General features: G+C 34.1%; 1 protein-coding gene across 2 annotated transcripts in view; it reads right to left on the reverse strand.

Annotated features, from left to right (window-relative positions):
* AP-1-2beta (adaptor protein complex 1/2, beta subunit) overlaps positions 1-15558 on the reverse strand; it is a 68831-nt gene that overhangs the window by 52092 nt on the left and 1181 nt on the right. For both annotated transcript variants that reach the window (XM_081766249.1, XM_081766259.1), the window contains exons 2-6: positions 13724-13839; positions 11295-11465; positions 9369-9614; positions 2231-2424; positions 433-607 (exon numbers count right to left, since the gene is read on the reverse strand). In XM_081766249.1, coding sequence (XP_081622375.1) covers positions 433-607; positions 2231-2424; positions 9369-9614; positions 11295-11465; positions 13724-13831 — 894 coding nt within the window. In that variant the 5' untranslated portion in view covers positions 13832-13839. The remainder of the gene's footprint in view (positions 1-432; positions 608-2230; positions 2425-9368; positions 9615-11294; positions 11466-13723; positions 13840-15558) is intronic.

Genomic DNA, 15558 nt, shown 5'->3' on the forward strand with positions numbered 1-15558 from the left:
AATTGTTGTATGACTAGGAGGGAAAATTTACAAATTCTGAATTTATGTACTCATCCTCTTTGTTTGAAATTGCTTTATGATGAATTGTAAGGTTTAAACTCCGGATTCAAAAGAAGTGCTCTCAAGAATAAGCCATTCTTTTTCCCTTCTTCAAAAGTATGCCTAATGGAAACACTAGCTTCGTTTGAACGTAATCTCAAGCAAATAGGAGAGTGAATAAACTCAGAATTTTAAAACATATTTCTGATTAGCTGTACGGAAAAATTCAATGTTCATAATGCCGTTCTATTCTCACTAATTAAGTTGGCTACATGATATATTGGTCCGGTTATGCTGATTTTACTATTTTATGTTTCTTACTTTTACCTACTTGATATTTATTGGTTCAAGCTTCACGACAATCAGTAACTTGAACTGGTTATATCTCCTTACCTCAGGTTCAGAAGACAAAAGTGTAACAAGTGGCGGGGCAAGTTTCTTCGTTAAAGTTGTCACAAAATCTGAGTCAGGAGGCAGCATTTCCATGAATTTCATGAGAACCTTAACAGCAGATAACACCACTGCAGCGTTAGCATGAGCTAGCCTTGGAGTAATACGTTCACAAATGCTGGAAGCAAAGTAAACAATTAAAACGCCTACTATTAAATGAAATCTTATCGTTTACCGCCCCACGATTATGTCCTTTAGGCTACGGGAGACAGAGAATATTTACTTTCAATAGTGATTATTACTCAATATCGTTTTTATATATATATATACTAATAAAGTATTTTCCAATTACTACTACTCGATTCAATAGGATGTACGTATATTAAACTCTTATTAAAATTGTATTTACCCAAAAACACTGCACACGTTTCAGCAGATGTTATTGCCATTCTCAACCAAGTGATTTCAGAAAACTATTATTGCTCGACGAACTATCTTTTCCATGATCTAGGCTGGTGAAGGTACAGATTTAAAATTTACTGGTTGTTGCTTACAAAGGGTTTTCATTTTTCTCAGCCTAAGTGTACAGTCCAGTGAAGAAAGGGTACAGATTTTAAATTTCTAGGTCAGATAACACCAAGATTCTTTAGATAAAAAAAATAAGTTTGTCAGTAAAGTGAAGTACCGATGAAGAAACGGTGAGAATTTCAAAACAATATTTCATTAATTACAAACTGCCAGTCTTACATTTCACTCGCACCTACCTAATACTACACAAATTAAGCTAATCTTTATCCAGACAATAACTAAGATATTTTAGTCCTAAATAAAGAAAAACCACTACAAATATTTAAAAAACTATAAATTTATGTCAATGTTTCCTAGCTTTTCAAGATCCAACACGTGCTTCTGTCCTTAAAAATTTCTTTGTTCTGAAATTAGGATACTTTTTATAATTATCCTTAAGCATTTTTGTTGTCCTAAGTTAAGTTTTGGTTTTTATAGCGTATGAATAAGTTCTTAAGATAGCCTCACAAAAATGTGAATTAAAGATTATTGTAAAGCATCCTCACTTCAGGACAGCTTTATTCAACAACAAAGAGGCTACTTAAGGACAAAAACAAGAAAAACACTTGAAGAGTTTGGCATCACTGTTATGATAGCGTTATGTCAGCAACAATGTGTGCTCCGCAACAGAAAGCGCAGCGTGTTATTTGACTTATGAAAACTGAGTCACTTATAAAAGTGCAACGTAATTTTAAACGTCAGTATGGTGGTGAATCACCTGCAGCAAAAACTATCCGTCATTGGCTAAAGTCTTTCAAGGAAAGAAGTCTTTCGAGTGGAATATCGTCTCGACGTGTGCAGGGCCACAAATGGATCTCACGTTAAAGTCTACCAAAATTATACAAAACGAAGGAATTCTCTTTCATGATATGTACTCATTGATGTAAGTTTTCATTCATTTCCCAATTAAATTTATACTTAAAACTAGGGAGTTCTTTTTCAAATACCCTGTATATATATATTAATTGTAAACTCGTTTTTCTACTATTTAAGACAAAGGTAGAGAAATCACAACTAGAGTTCTCCGTCCTCACACCCTCCAAAAAAAGTTCCTTTCTCATTTTTACGACAGCACGATGAAAAATATACGAACTTAGTTCGTCGAAGAAAATCTGAGTTTATCTCACTCAGTATAAACTAAATGAACAAAGTTCAAATACGTATGAACAAATATATTAATCAGGTATTGATCAATTATATAGATCAATAATTCTGTGATAAATTATTGATTTACCTTTGTGCTTCCCTGTCATCCTTAGGGTTGTAATTAGCCAAAGAATCTAATATGAACACTTGGCCCCATTCGGTGCATTCATTCAACGCAGTTAACAGTTTATTTATGGTCTGCGCATTCATCTCAATCAAAGGGGCTCCACTTGCACTCGCTTCATTAATCTCGGATAACGCTGCAACAGCATTGGCTACCACCTGTAATTGTAGACCACATAAATGTTTTCAAATATTTCATACTCAATTTTTCAATAAAAAAATAAAATAAAATAAAAATAAATTCAATAAAAAATAAAAATAAAATAAAAATAAATACATATATAAAGAAATATTAATAATCTGCCAGTGACATACAGATATAGATGAATATTTTTAAGGAAATCAACATTTCTCGGGTTTCCTACATATTATTATATTTTACTAATTCTAACCGAAGTATTAATTTAAAATTATAAAACCTCAAATTTAATATAAAAATAAAGTATCAAATTTCATATAAAGTACCAAATTTTACGACTGTTTTGGTATTTACATAATGGTAGCCAGTATTTCCATTAAATTTCTTACTGGTTCACTGGCTTGGACTTAATCGTCCCTTTTAGCACCTAGGCTATATGAGACGTGGATCAACAGTTTAACGTGGTATATGAATCACATGAGCTCCCACCAGGAACAGAACCTGGGTTTCACGCGACAATTAAGTCTTTTATTGTTGGACTGTACACTAACGAATTTTACGACATCATTCACAATTAAGTTAGTCTTCTTTTTTCTGCAGGCTACAAACCATCGTTACTGGACACTGGCCCCAGAGCTTACGACGAAAAAAACACGTACATTTTGACATTTTACAGCATATGGAAATGAAGCACCTCAAGGATCTTTCCAAATGAATGAGGTCATATATATAATTGTCATATTATTTATCTTTATTTTGCTTTTGATTATCATATTCATTTCTGATATACAAAAATTATATTAATAATAGTAATACACTATTTTCCTAAAAATGCCATACAGAACTTATAAGATGAACAAATTTATTTTTTTTTTTAGCAGATCCTACGCACAAAGCGGGAAAAAAACGTTAGCGCAATGTTAGAAAAATGAAATGACATTATTACTTTTAGGCTACGAGAGACAGATGATTAAAGCAAGTGAATGATGATAGAAAAATTGGTGGAATGAGATTGTGGGAGGAAACGCAAGTACCCCGAGAAAACTCACTGACACTATGTTATTCATCACAAACTAACTTCACAGAGGTTCGAACCAGGAACCCCACCCACAAGCACAATATTGGAATGGGTGTATTACCTCAGCCTTATGGTGTTAGGTTCAGTTCTAAAAATGAAATGAAATCTTTGAGTTTTACGTCCAACGGTTATGCCGGTTAGGCTAAAGGAGACGCTGATGATGAGTAATGAATGAAATGGTGGAATGAAGGAAGTGGGAGGAAACGGGAGAACCCCGAGAAAACCCACGCACACGGTGTTTGTCCACCACAAAGTTCACTTGGCGGGAGCAGGGTTTGAACCCGAGACCCCTAGCACCAGAGGTGAACGCTCTACCACTGAGCCACCGCGGCCCCTAGGTTCAGTTCTAATTTCGTATTGAAAAGCTGCGAAAGGGGTACGTAATTTAGTCAGAATCTGAAGTAGGAAAAAAAGAAAAAAATCGTCGTAGATTTTAATTTATAACTCCTGACTGACGAACTCCACTGACAATTTTGATACTTACATGAGGTGTACAAAATGGTGTAGATTTCAAGACGAAAAATAACACTGATTAATAATTTACATTTTTATCAAAAATTGTGTCACATTCTATTCCGAAACTACGATAGAAATGATGGTTTCACATGATATATGTCATCTACAATTAAAATTAACATTGTGTTCTTTGCGTAAATGTTACGGGGAAGTTCTCACCTCGATTAAACATTTTGATGCTTTACACGATGTGAGTGAGATATTATAGAATTATTCGAAGAGTGGATTAATGTTAATAACAACGTTCCACATAAAACTGATCTTTAAACGTTCGTGCCTAAAATTGTAAGTCTATAATAATAACAAGTGGGTTTCGTTGTATATTATTCAACTACGGAATACCTCTAAACTCCCTAAACTACAGACTCAATATTGAAACCGAAACCGAATGTAGTAGATCTATTACTTTGTTTTAATATAGCGAAAAAGCCTGAGAAGGAAGTTTTCTTGGCTCGCTGGATCCATATAAAAAGAATCTTTTCTAGCTATCTTTTACCGTTCCTGATCTGCGGAGATCAATATAGAAACCAGAAATGATGAATTTCTACCACTTTCGGTTACAATATAAGGTTTAGAGCCTAAATTGAACCTATTCTTAGGATTAAATTTATATTTAAAACAATTGTTGCGGTCCATTACAGCTTCTACTCCATGGGCATCAAATACTGAAACCGGAAATTGTCGTATATTTCTATTACTACCACTTTTAGAGAAATTAGAGCTGAGACGGAATCTTCTTTTCTATCGCTAACTCTTCATCATAAATCCATTTCTCGATATCTATTACCCACTGTGTTTGGACATCAACACTGAAACCGGAACCTGCAGCAACTGTCTACTATTTCCGGTTTCAGCAGAGGAATAAGGATGTAGCTGGAATGTTCTTGGAACACTGAATCCACATGGACTTTTTCCGTTATCTACCATTATCACAGTGCAATGTTAAAAATAGGACAAGTAAGAATGTATGTCGACACCCTTCACCTTTCATTAACCATCGATGAAGTGAGCAGAGCGGCTCTCAAAATTATCTCACCTTATTAAAATATCACGGTTATTGTTAGAGACACGATTTTTTGGTGACACGCGAAAAGTATCAGTTTTATATGAAAATGTTGTCTACCTAAAATATGTGTTTTCACTATTTGTTAGGCCATATAACGCTCGCGATTAAACGCGAAATTTTGTAGAATTAGTGAAATTTGCAACAAGTCTCCATATTCCACGAAATTTACGCGTAAGTGACAATTGTTCAACGATTTTACGATGTATTCATTACCATTATTTCTCCCTTATGCATACCTGACCACGAGTAAACGCTACTAGTTCGTCATTTGTCTACCACAATGAAATATGGGACTTTCGGATGTCTGGCCCAAGCCCTCCTTCAATTTGTTTTCTTGGCTGCAACGAATGTGTTCCCAGATTTGCCTCCTGTATTTCTGAACGTCAAAGCAACCGGAAAATGCCGAAAATCACATGTCTCGATAGAGCACAAGAATTTAAAGATCATGATTACTACGTTTCTGATGCACGTCAAAAAGTAGTTCTGTAAATTTTGTAATATTAGACTAGCCTGGAAGCAACGCGATTCGTGTGTGAAGCAGAATGAAAGCGAAACAGGCCCCCCTAAATCCCCCCCTAAAATTTTTACGGCAGGCTTGCAAATGAACTATAATATAATTGGATCGCCCCCCCTCCCCTCCTACATTTTTGTACTGGCTACCGGCCTGAAGCGAAAATCACAAAAAGAAGTTGTTGTTTTGTGTTACCGAGAAAAAGAACATATTTTACACCAGAAAATCTTGAAACAATGCTTACGTGTTATTTGCATAAGTAAACTGTGAACACTAAAGTTATTTTTCCTATTAATATTCTCTGTGTGCGTTTTTATTATTATTATTATTATTATTATTTAAATGATACTTATATTCAATGAGGATGGTCAGTGTTATTTTTAAAAACTCAAATATTGTTTAATATAGTCATGCATGAGTTCATGTCATGATTGATTAGTGGAAATCAAGGTGAAATAAAAGGTAATTAACTGTAACTGAAAAGGAAAATAGTGTTCTTACTATTACTTTAAAAAAAATAAAAAATGAATGAATAAATAAATAAGTTAATGTCTGTTGTGTTTTGTATGATGTTCCCTTTCCTTGAGATTACATGCTATGTTGAATGTATCACTGACTAGTGACACCGAACCTACTGGGCCCGCATGGGCCCGCATGGGCTCGTCATCAACAGTCACTGACACACTCACCAAGCCAATCATCTACGGAAAATAGAACTCAAATCTGGCCCGAAATATAAAGCTTCCAAACTCTCTTCCATCTCGACTCACAGTCCGATATCCAGGCCTGCAGTTCATCATCCACATCCCATCCGGAAATAGGTTGTGAACCACGACTACAGACACAGGACACCGACCTACGAGTGGAGCTGGCAATGAGCACAATGAAGATCTTGATGTTGTCTGTAAAAGTCCTATGTGAATTAAAAAAAAAAAAAAAAAATCTTACAAATCTCGAAAAACAGAATTTTGCAACAAAAAAAAATCCAAACTGAGATTTTGATTTAAACGGATAAAATGAGAAAATTTCTACAGATTCGGTTGTTTTCAACCCCGGTCACACTAAGGAAAGTCTCTTCCCTGGATTCACAGCTATTTCATCTCCCCAGTAAACTTATTATGTACGTACTGCTCTTTGCTTTGATCATGCTTCGCATGCATACCAAAACATCAACTCCATATTTCTACTACTTCTTAAAACTACAAGATAATTATATTCTGTATTCGAAAAGAAAGATGTTTTCACGGCTAGTAAGTTTTATTCGAAAATCTTCATGAAAGTAGTGTTGGACAAAATATTTGATAACAGAAAATCTTTACACTAAACTGACATACCCATCTAAGAGAATAATATGATCAATTTCTATATCTTTCAGAGCCAAAACAATATTTACTTTTGCACATATATTCCCAAAATATTCATATTCATTTAATATTCTTCATTTAATATTCTTGACTTTCAGAACATTTACATTGAATCGACACGCAAAACAAATGAAAAGACACAATATAAATACATTACACTATTGAAAATAATACTTCACTGCATAATGTTGTGGTTAGCTACTTTCACTTTTCTTTATTTATTCTTTGGTGCTTAAACTTCTCTGTGCATGGAGATTGTGGCCGGCATAGAGGATTTACGCTCTTCGCGACCTCTCTTACAGCTCGGACCCACTGGACAATCTAGCACAGGTAAACACTCACTCACATATTGCCATAGCTTAAACCTAAATCCCTATTCTAACTACACTAACTTAACCTAAACAAGAATATATAAAAAAAAAAATCACACATATATTTCATGAAGCACCATCCTTATTTTATATTTATATTTTTGTTTTTGTTTCGCTACCACATTCAGACCGAAGACGCAGTGGTTACTTGCATTAGTGTCGCTCTGAAATTTCTAAGTTTCTTAGTAAAGAAGGAAAAGGTATTTATCAGAAATTATTAAAAAAAACTGAAATTTCTAAAACTTGATGGGTATCAGATTAAAATGTTACGAAGGTTTAGCCTATTGTCGAAAGTTTTCAGTTACCAGTACGCAAATTTCATGTACCCTTGCACTTAACTGTAGCCATGACTCTAACACTTACTTCCAAAATCAACGTTTAGAATTATTTTGTTTCAAAACCAAAGAAACATGTCAAAATAAACAAAACTTAATTTCGAGCAGTGTTACCGAAAAAAATGAATAATTTCAAGATTTCAGGGAATCTAAACATCTTTTCTTCACTGGGGGAAAATGTGTGTGTGGTACACACATTTTCTTGAGGTTACAACAATCGCTCTATGCTGAGATAATCTAGCTTTCTTTCCCCCCCTCATTGAATGAAATCACGATGTCACATTGACCGAATCTGCATGTGTGCGGCGTTGAGGGAAGCTTTATGCACTTAACACATCATGTTATGAATTTCACACATGCACCAGAAAATATAATCACACATGCTCGTTTTCTCGAGACAAGGAATTTTGAAGATGCCAAATACCTGGATTGGAATTTCACTTTCACTGGTTCCTACTTACGTGAGTTTCATTCCTTTGACAGAGACTAAACGGATATATTAAAAAAGAAAGGTTTTCCTGATGAATTACTCCACTAGAGTCTCCTGGGAGACTCTCAATTTGTGGTCCCAAAAATAATTTCGGATACGAACTACTGTAGCACCGATCTAAAAAGCCGTTGAGCGTCACTCAACTTCTTCTTCTTCGATGCCTGCACAACGACTCAATATTTACTCTCCGTCACCGTCTCCTCCGGATTCTCCTACGTTCTCTCGCTGACCGAGAACGTAAAATTTGCCAATGAGCTCATTCCGTAACAATAAGCATATCCCATACTAGTATCCTTTATGCAAGACGAAAATCACTTCACAGTTTAGAATATTACTGGTTTAATAATTTCGTTAAAACACCAAACACAGCACGTTTATCTCTGCTGACAACTTCTAACACTAGCCAAAACGAAGAATTTATCACAGTTTTAAAGTAACAACAAATTATTCCACAATTTCTACAGACGCCGAACACTGCACGTCTGTCTCCTGAAATGGCTGACGCCGTAAGACAAAGAAATACATGAAGATGATCCCTAATTGGAAGATAATCGTGACGTAACTATCGGATGATAGGCTTCTGTGCGAAGATCAAAGAAAACCGAAATCTCAGCCGCAGCTGTGATTGTGGATTATCCAATCAAATAATTTACTTCGAAAACAAAGAGATGCACCAAGAAGAAATTATGGCTGACTTTCTTAATTTGGAATTTTGAAGAAGATTTTACGAAATAAAATTTTTAGCTTTCTTGTGAGGATTCCCTATGCCGAAATATGAATAAAAATAAACTGAGAATCATTAAAAGGCTGGAATATACACTTATTTGTCTAAAATAATGATATATTCTTGGATAAATACGTAAAATATACAAAATATAATTAATAATCATGTAATCTTCATGTAATATTCATTGAAACGATTTACTTTACTAAAATTACACAAAATTTTCGACCTACGTTTTTCCTACTATAAAATAAAACAGTTTTCTTACATTCTAAATAAAATTAAAATTTCCCTTCCAATATACAAGGTGCTCAAAAGCACCGGGCCATGTTACGTTATGCTGAGCATAAGGTAACATTACCCTGACTTTTTATTCAACGATTTTACCTCGCTTTGCGCATATTTTTTATGACGAAATTACGAACTTTTATTTACCACAAAATCGTGTCTCAAGTTATTGTTGTTTGTTCCTGATTCTAGACTATAAAAATACACACTAATATACTTACCATTGGGTTTGAGTCTGATAACAAATCTTTCAATTGATCTAAGAATCCTTGATCCTCGACCAGCTGGGCATTAATGTCATATAATTTAGCAACACATACTGCTGCTGTTTTCCGCACGTATGGATCTTCATCTTTCAGACATTTCCTCAAAGGTTCACAAAGATACTCGGTTATTTTATCAACTCTTATACATCCCATTGTACGGACTGCCAATGCACGGATCAAAGGATTGGGATCTTCACAATCCTGGAAGAAGGTTTTTAACTCTTATATAAATAAACAGGTGTGGATCACAGCTAACAACAAAATTCATAATACACGAAATCTTAAATGGAAGTAATTCTTCTGAACTTACTTTTGGTACTATATTCTTTTAGAGGAGTCACAAGAAGAATTGTTTTACATTAAGGATATCCAAAGTTGTTTTAGAAAAATATCTCGAGGTTAGAAAAAACTTAGTTACATACTTGAGAACGTGATAAGTTTCAAGCATTTCTATCCTACACCCCTCTCACTCCACATGACACTATGCCATGTTTCATATCTTCAAAACAGAAACGACGGAAAAATACCTATATCGGGCATTATCAATAATTTAGGTTGAATAAAATATAACCGACATAGGTTATAGTTCAATCACATGATTCAAATTTGAAACTTAGGTGACTGAACAGATTGTTACGCTCTTTTTACGTCATGAAGGAAAATGAAAACATACCGGGCAAATCCTGGATGGTATAGCCATTTTTTTTAGACTTACTATTGATTTAAAAAAAAAATCCTGGATGTAGTCGTCAATTTTGTAACATCTTAAAATTTACTAAACAGAGGAAGAAAGAAATTTTGACAAATTCTAGCTAAATAAATAAATAAATAAATAAATAAATAAATAAATAAATAAATAAAAAAAAAAAACAAGCCCAAATTCTAAAGACAAAAAAATAATTTCTAATTTACATACGCAACGGAATTTAAAAGTTAATCTCAAGTTCTTGCTAAACCAGTAGACCACCGATGAGACCTTAGTCAGTATTCCATCTAGCACACGTTCGTCACTTACAATATATATTATTATTATTATCTATATGTATATATCTGTAATCAAATGCTAGTAGGATTTTCTCAACTTAAATCATAAACTCGCAATTACCTTCTTTAATTTTTAAACCGTAACGGATTATTAATAAATATGAAATATTTAACTATCTTAATAGTTCCCCAAACTAAGAACAAAATATTTTTATATCTCACCTACTTTCGTCGTTCCTTTCACATCAGATAAACCAATAGACAGCACCCACCTATTCGTATCGTAAAACCTGGAAGTCGCCATATTGGCCCTTGCAACTTAACATTCGACAACTGAAGAACGATATTCGACGATACAAGTAGTTGTTACAGCTCTAGTGTGTAACCTATCCACACATATATGTATCGGTAATTACACATGTATAACTTTTTACGGGTGAGTTTAAATAATAGAATTTATGCTTTTTATTGTATTAATACGAATAAATAATAGGATTTATGCAGAAATTTAGAAGAATTTAATATAAGTTTAAAGTCACATTCGTAATTAATTTTGATTTAATCATACTCTTACGTTAAATTATGGTGTGGTGCAGATTTAGTATAAACCTCACCATTTAGAGGCTTTCATTATATTATTAACATATCATAAACGAACATTAAGAATCAGCATTCACAAATAAATCAAGTTAAACAAGTATTAAAATGAATGGCATGATTTTACAAAATGGGGACCATTCAAACAAACAACGGGAAAAAAATAATAACAAGAACAATAATGTACGTTACCGATAAACGGTACGTTACAAGATGAGTTTTTTCTTCTTTCGATAGAACATTAGGTTTTGTTTTTTTTAAAATTATTATTATCTGCTTCTTCTGAATTACAACACTTACCTTAACAAAAGTGTTCACAGCCATTATAGCCATATCTGGTTGACTTTTGGCATAATTCATCAGATATAAATACACTAGCTTCTTCAGCTCCAAGTTATCTGTCTGCATGCAGTTGACAACATCCGGAAACAATGCGGAGACATCTTTGCCCACGGTCATAGACGCAATCACCTATATAAAAAAATGTATGATGTACATCCCATAGAAATATTATAATATATATCTTTTTCCAGAGTTTGAATATCCCAACATTACACAGTTATAAAGTATTCATACGTTTAATTAAGTACACGATGCATCTCGTTCAAAGTTGCCTGCAATGTTGGCTATATTTTTCAGCTCGTAACATTAACGATTTTTGAGACAACAAAGGATAAGGAAAAAACGGCAATGAAAAATATATAAAGCGGAGTTAAATCAACAGGCAAACAATAGATTAAAACCTACCACAGTAGACTCACGCCGATAACGCTGGACTCTCGCCTACCAAATCTTAGCAGTGATATCAAGTCAGTGTGCTAAGTAAAGGAAGAACAGATTTTTGGATCGATCACCAAACATCCAAACTAAATTAGAATGAAATGCATACCAAATATTGCAAAAGAGACATGTATCAAGACTTTTTCCTTTTAATTCTTTTCTCAAAAACATATTTTCAGTTATTATTGTATTCTTTGTAAAACTTTTTTAAGTATTGGTATTATGAAGCTAACGATATAAAGAAGAAACATTCCTGCATTTGCGTAAAGGTGGAGCTACAAGTCCTAATGGAGGAAAAACTGAAAAATATGAGTGCCTATATATATATATATTGCTCCGAAAGGAAAACACCTTATTCGGCATGTTACAAAATCGCCTCACACAGTCGGCCTATTGAACAAATTTCCTGAAAAGAGAGCCAACACTACTACTGGGAATATTTCCTTCTTACAAGAATCATTATTTGCTTTCAGTATGACGTAATACCTGCCACAACGAAGTATTTAAATGATACGATTTTGCAGCTGGAGATTTTATCCTGAAAGTTGCACTACTTATTGCATTGTCTCATTCTAATATGTAATAAATACAAGCACAATGTCTGCAATACACATTTACATGCCACATACGAAAGCTTGGCATCTCTAAATATGTTTAGAGCTTCTTTCTACCATTCAGCAAAGATTTATGATTTCTCCGGAAATTTATTTATAGCCTACACCATTGTCACTACGCTTAAAGTTTTAACACTTTTTGTCGTTCCTCAAGTTTCTTTATTTCTTTAAAGAACACTTTTTCAGTCTTTTTCTTTTCACCTTTTTGAATTTGTCTTGATCCTTTAAAGTCTTCCTCATATCTTCTGTGAGTAGCTTAAAAAAACAAAAAAGATTCTTTTGTGAAATATTGCAATTTCCTTGACTTTAACATATTTCCCTGACTTTCAAAGTCTCTGAATCTTGTATTGCGAAAGAAAATATCCAAAAACGCACGGTTAAGGAACTGATTAAAATCGAATACATACTGTAATCTAATACTGATCCACAAGGACTGTTTATAAGTACCACCTAATGGAACTACATTTCAGAAGTTCTCATGTGGCGATAATCTTATTTGAATCTACTTAGCAAGATGAAGATCAAAAAGCTTTCTGTCAAAAAAATTATCAGACTGAAACATCGTCCTTATCGTAACTGAGTCTCGTCCTTATATAGCCTCGCTGCTGACAAGCAACGAAAATAACAAAAAAAATGAATCAATCATATCTTAGCTTATATGAAGATGCACAAAATGTATAGAATGGTACTTGGAGTAAAAGAAATTTCTAAATTTCACCCACATTAACGCTGGAAATGGAAGATATGTTTGGAAACGAAACCCTAAAGAATTATACATTTGAAAATTGACTTTACTCACCTCTACGTCTCTTGTAGTAACTAGATACTTAATAGCTTCTAAATATTTAGAAAAGCTACTCGATTACCCTTCATCAGCAGTCAAGACTTCTAGCTAAGCATATGATGGAATAATCCCACATATTAATTCCTGGTGAAAATATGTAGAAATGTAAATACTATTGAAACAACAATATCCTATGTACGGTTGTTTACTTCGTAACAATGGATAGTCAAGCAGCTTTCCTAAATATTTAGCAGCTATTAACTGTTTGGCTCTACAGTCCAAAGTCAATTTTATTTTTTATTTATCTATTAGTTTAACGTCCCACAATAGGAAATAGGAGAACCCTAAGAAAACCCACGCACACAATATGACCATCACACAGCCCCTTTAGCGTGAGCTGGGATCGAAACAGGGACTCCACACAACAGAGATGAGTATTCTTCCGGCCTCAATTGTAATAGCTATTTTCTGCGCTCTATAAGAACCGCATATTGTTCGAAGATCTGGTCTGAACTTCTGTCTGATCATCCCTGTATTCTATTTGTACTTACCTTCTTAACAGCTTCTCTTTTCTTTTCTTTTTTGTCATTGTTGAGCTCTGATTTCAATTCAAATATTTCACCCTTCTTAGTAGTCGTAAAGTACTTGGAATCTGTCATCTTTGCTCCTGAAACAATAAGAAAATGACACAACGATAATTTGGATATTTTCATACAGAGGGAGACATTTTATAAGGTAGTTATAAAATTTCGATATATGTTTGCTTGCTGATCTTTTTATATAAAATTTTCTACATAATGATACACGAGCATGCAGCTTGTAACATCAGGTTCAGGAGGCCCCCGGCTGCCCTCGATTGCACTGGATCTAACACTACCCAGAGATTAACGACAACAACCTCTTATGGAAACATACCTAGTAACAGTGTGAAGTCGCTAGTAGAATATACATTTTCCGAGTCATTAAGAGATAGCTTTTCAAGGAAGAAAGAGAAAAATAGTTGAGTGATTCCATTTCAAATCGTCCAGGGTGGTCCATACGACTGTCTCAGAATTAGCTTATTTTTTAAAATAAGAAACTACATACAAAATTATTAGACCCATATTTTTTCTTTTTGCTGAAAAAAATTTTTCCTTCAATATACAGCCTTCCAAAATGGCCGCCCTCCTCTCGGATTGCTCGAAAAACTGAAAAACATGTCAAATTAAAAATTTTATTGTAGAGAAACGAGTGTACTTAGTAACATAATCGCAACAGCAGGAAGAGTATAAAGTTGTATGTTTCGTTGGAGGGCCAAAATTCGTCTATTGGTCCAATAGAAATCGCGCAATTTACTCGCAATGTTGCCAACTTTGGTGAATTTTTTGCTAACTTCAAACATTTTTTTTTTCTATCCTCACGAGCAATATTAACCATCTGCTTCTAGCATCGAAATCTATTCCATAAGGTCTTTTGATAATGTAAAGAACTTACGTTTCTGATTATTACATCCCACGTTATAGCATGATGAAAAGCTGAAAATTTCATTAAGGCGCAATGTTTGGACGCCAGTTTCTCAAAAACCCCACCTTTTAAAAATCTGAATTTTTTACGTGTATTGGAGAAGTCCCTAAGTATTTAATATCCGTTAACCGTTCATGCGGCTGCAGCCCCTAACATTCGCAATTAATTATTGAAATTTCAATTGTTGTACTTGCAATGTTGGGCGTCCGCTTTTGTCAAGTTTTTTCTGTTATCTCCTTTCCACACTTTCTGCAATTTGTTATTAGGTTCATTAATCCGTGCTCTTCACAAACTTTTAAAATATTTTGCTCGTTATCAATGTATTCCTTCACAAATGTTAAAACTACTAGTTCATTGCCCTTGTACAGCGGGGGACACTTTTAAATGGTACAGCCATATGGAGATTTACGGCTAAGGTGTACCATTTAGAAGTGTCCCCCGCTGTACATTCGCCATGTTGGTAACATAAATGCTAGTTTCTTTCCCACAATGCAACTGTTCGGTTACCTTGCGCCAAGTAGTTCCTTCCGCTCGCCATATAGTCCCATGTTTATAACCGCTTATATATAACAAATAAACAGATTTTTCAAGACTTATATATTATCAAGCACACAAACGATCATTTTATTCATATATTTCCTGTAAATTTTTAAAAAAAATCTCTGGAAACGGACGCCCAACTTTGGAATTTAACCCATAATTCCTATGGGCATTTAGGTCCTATACACAAGGCGATTTGAAAGGGAGAATGAAAATTTTGAGAGTGGCTTCCTACTATAAGGATGAAACAGCCTTCTGTATTACATGCAATCAGTTTTCATCACGAAATTTAGTCGTAGTGTCTAACAAATTGTTTCTACGGGTAAGAGGTGCAATCATGAGT

Source organism: Thermobia domestica, chromosome 1 (assembly GCF_964235325.1).
Source record: "Thermobia domestica chromosome 1, izTheDome1.hap1.1, whole genome shotgun sequence".
Taxonomy (NCBI): domain Eukaryota; kingdom Metazoa; phylum Arthropoda; class Insecta; order Zygentoma; family Lepismatidae; genus Thermobia; species Thermobia domestica.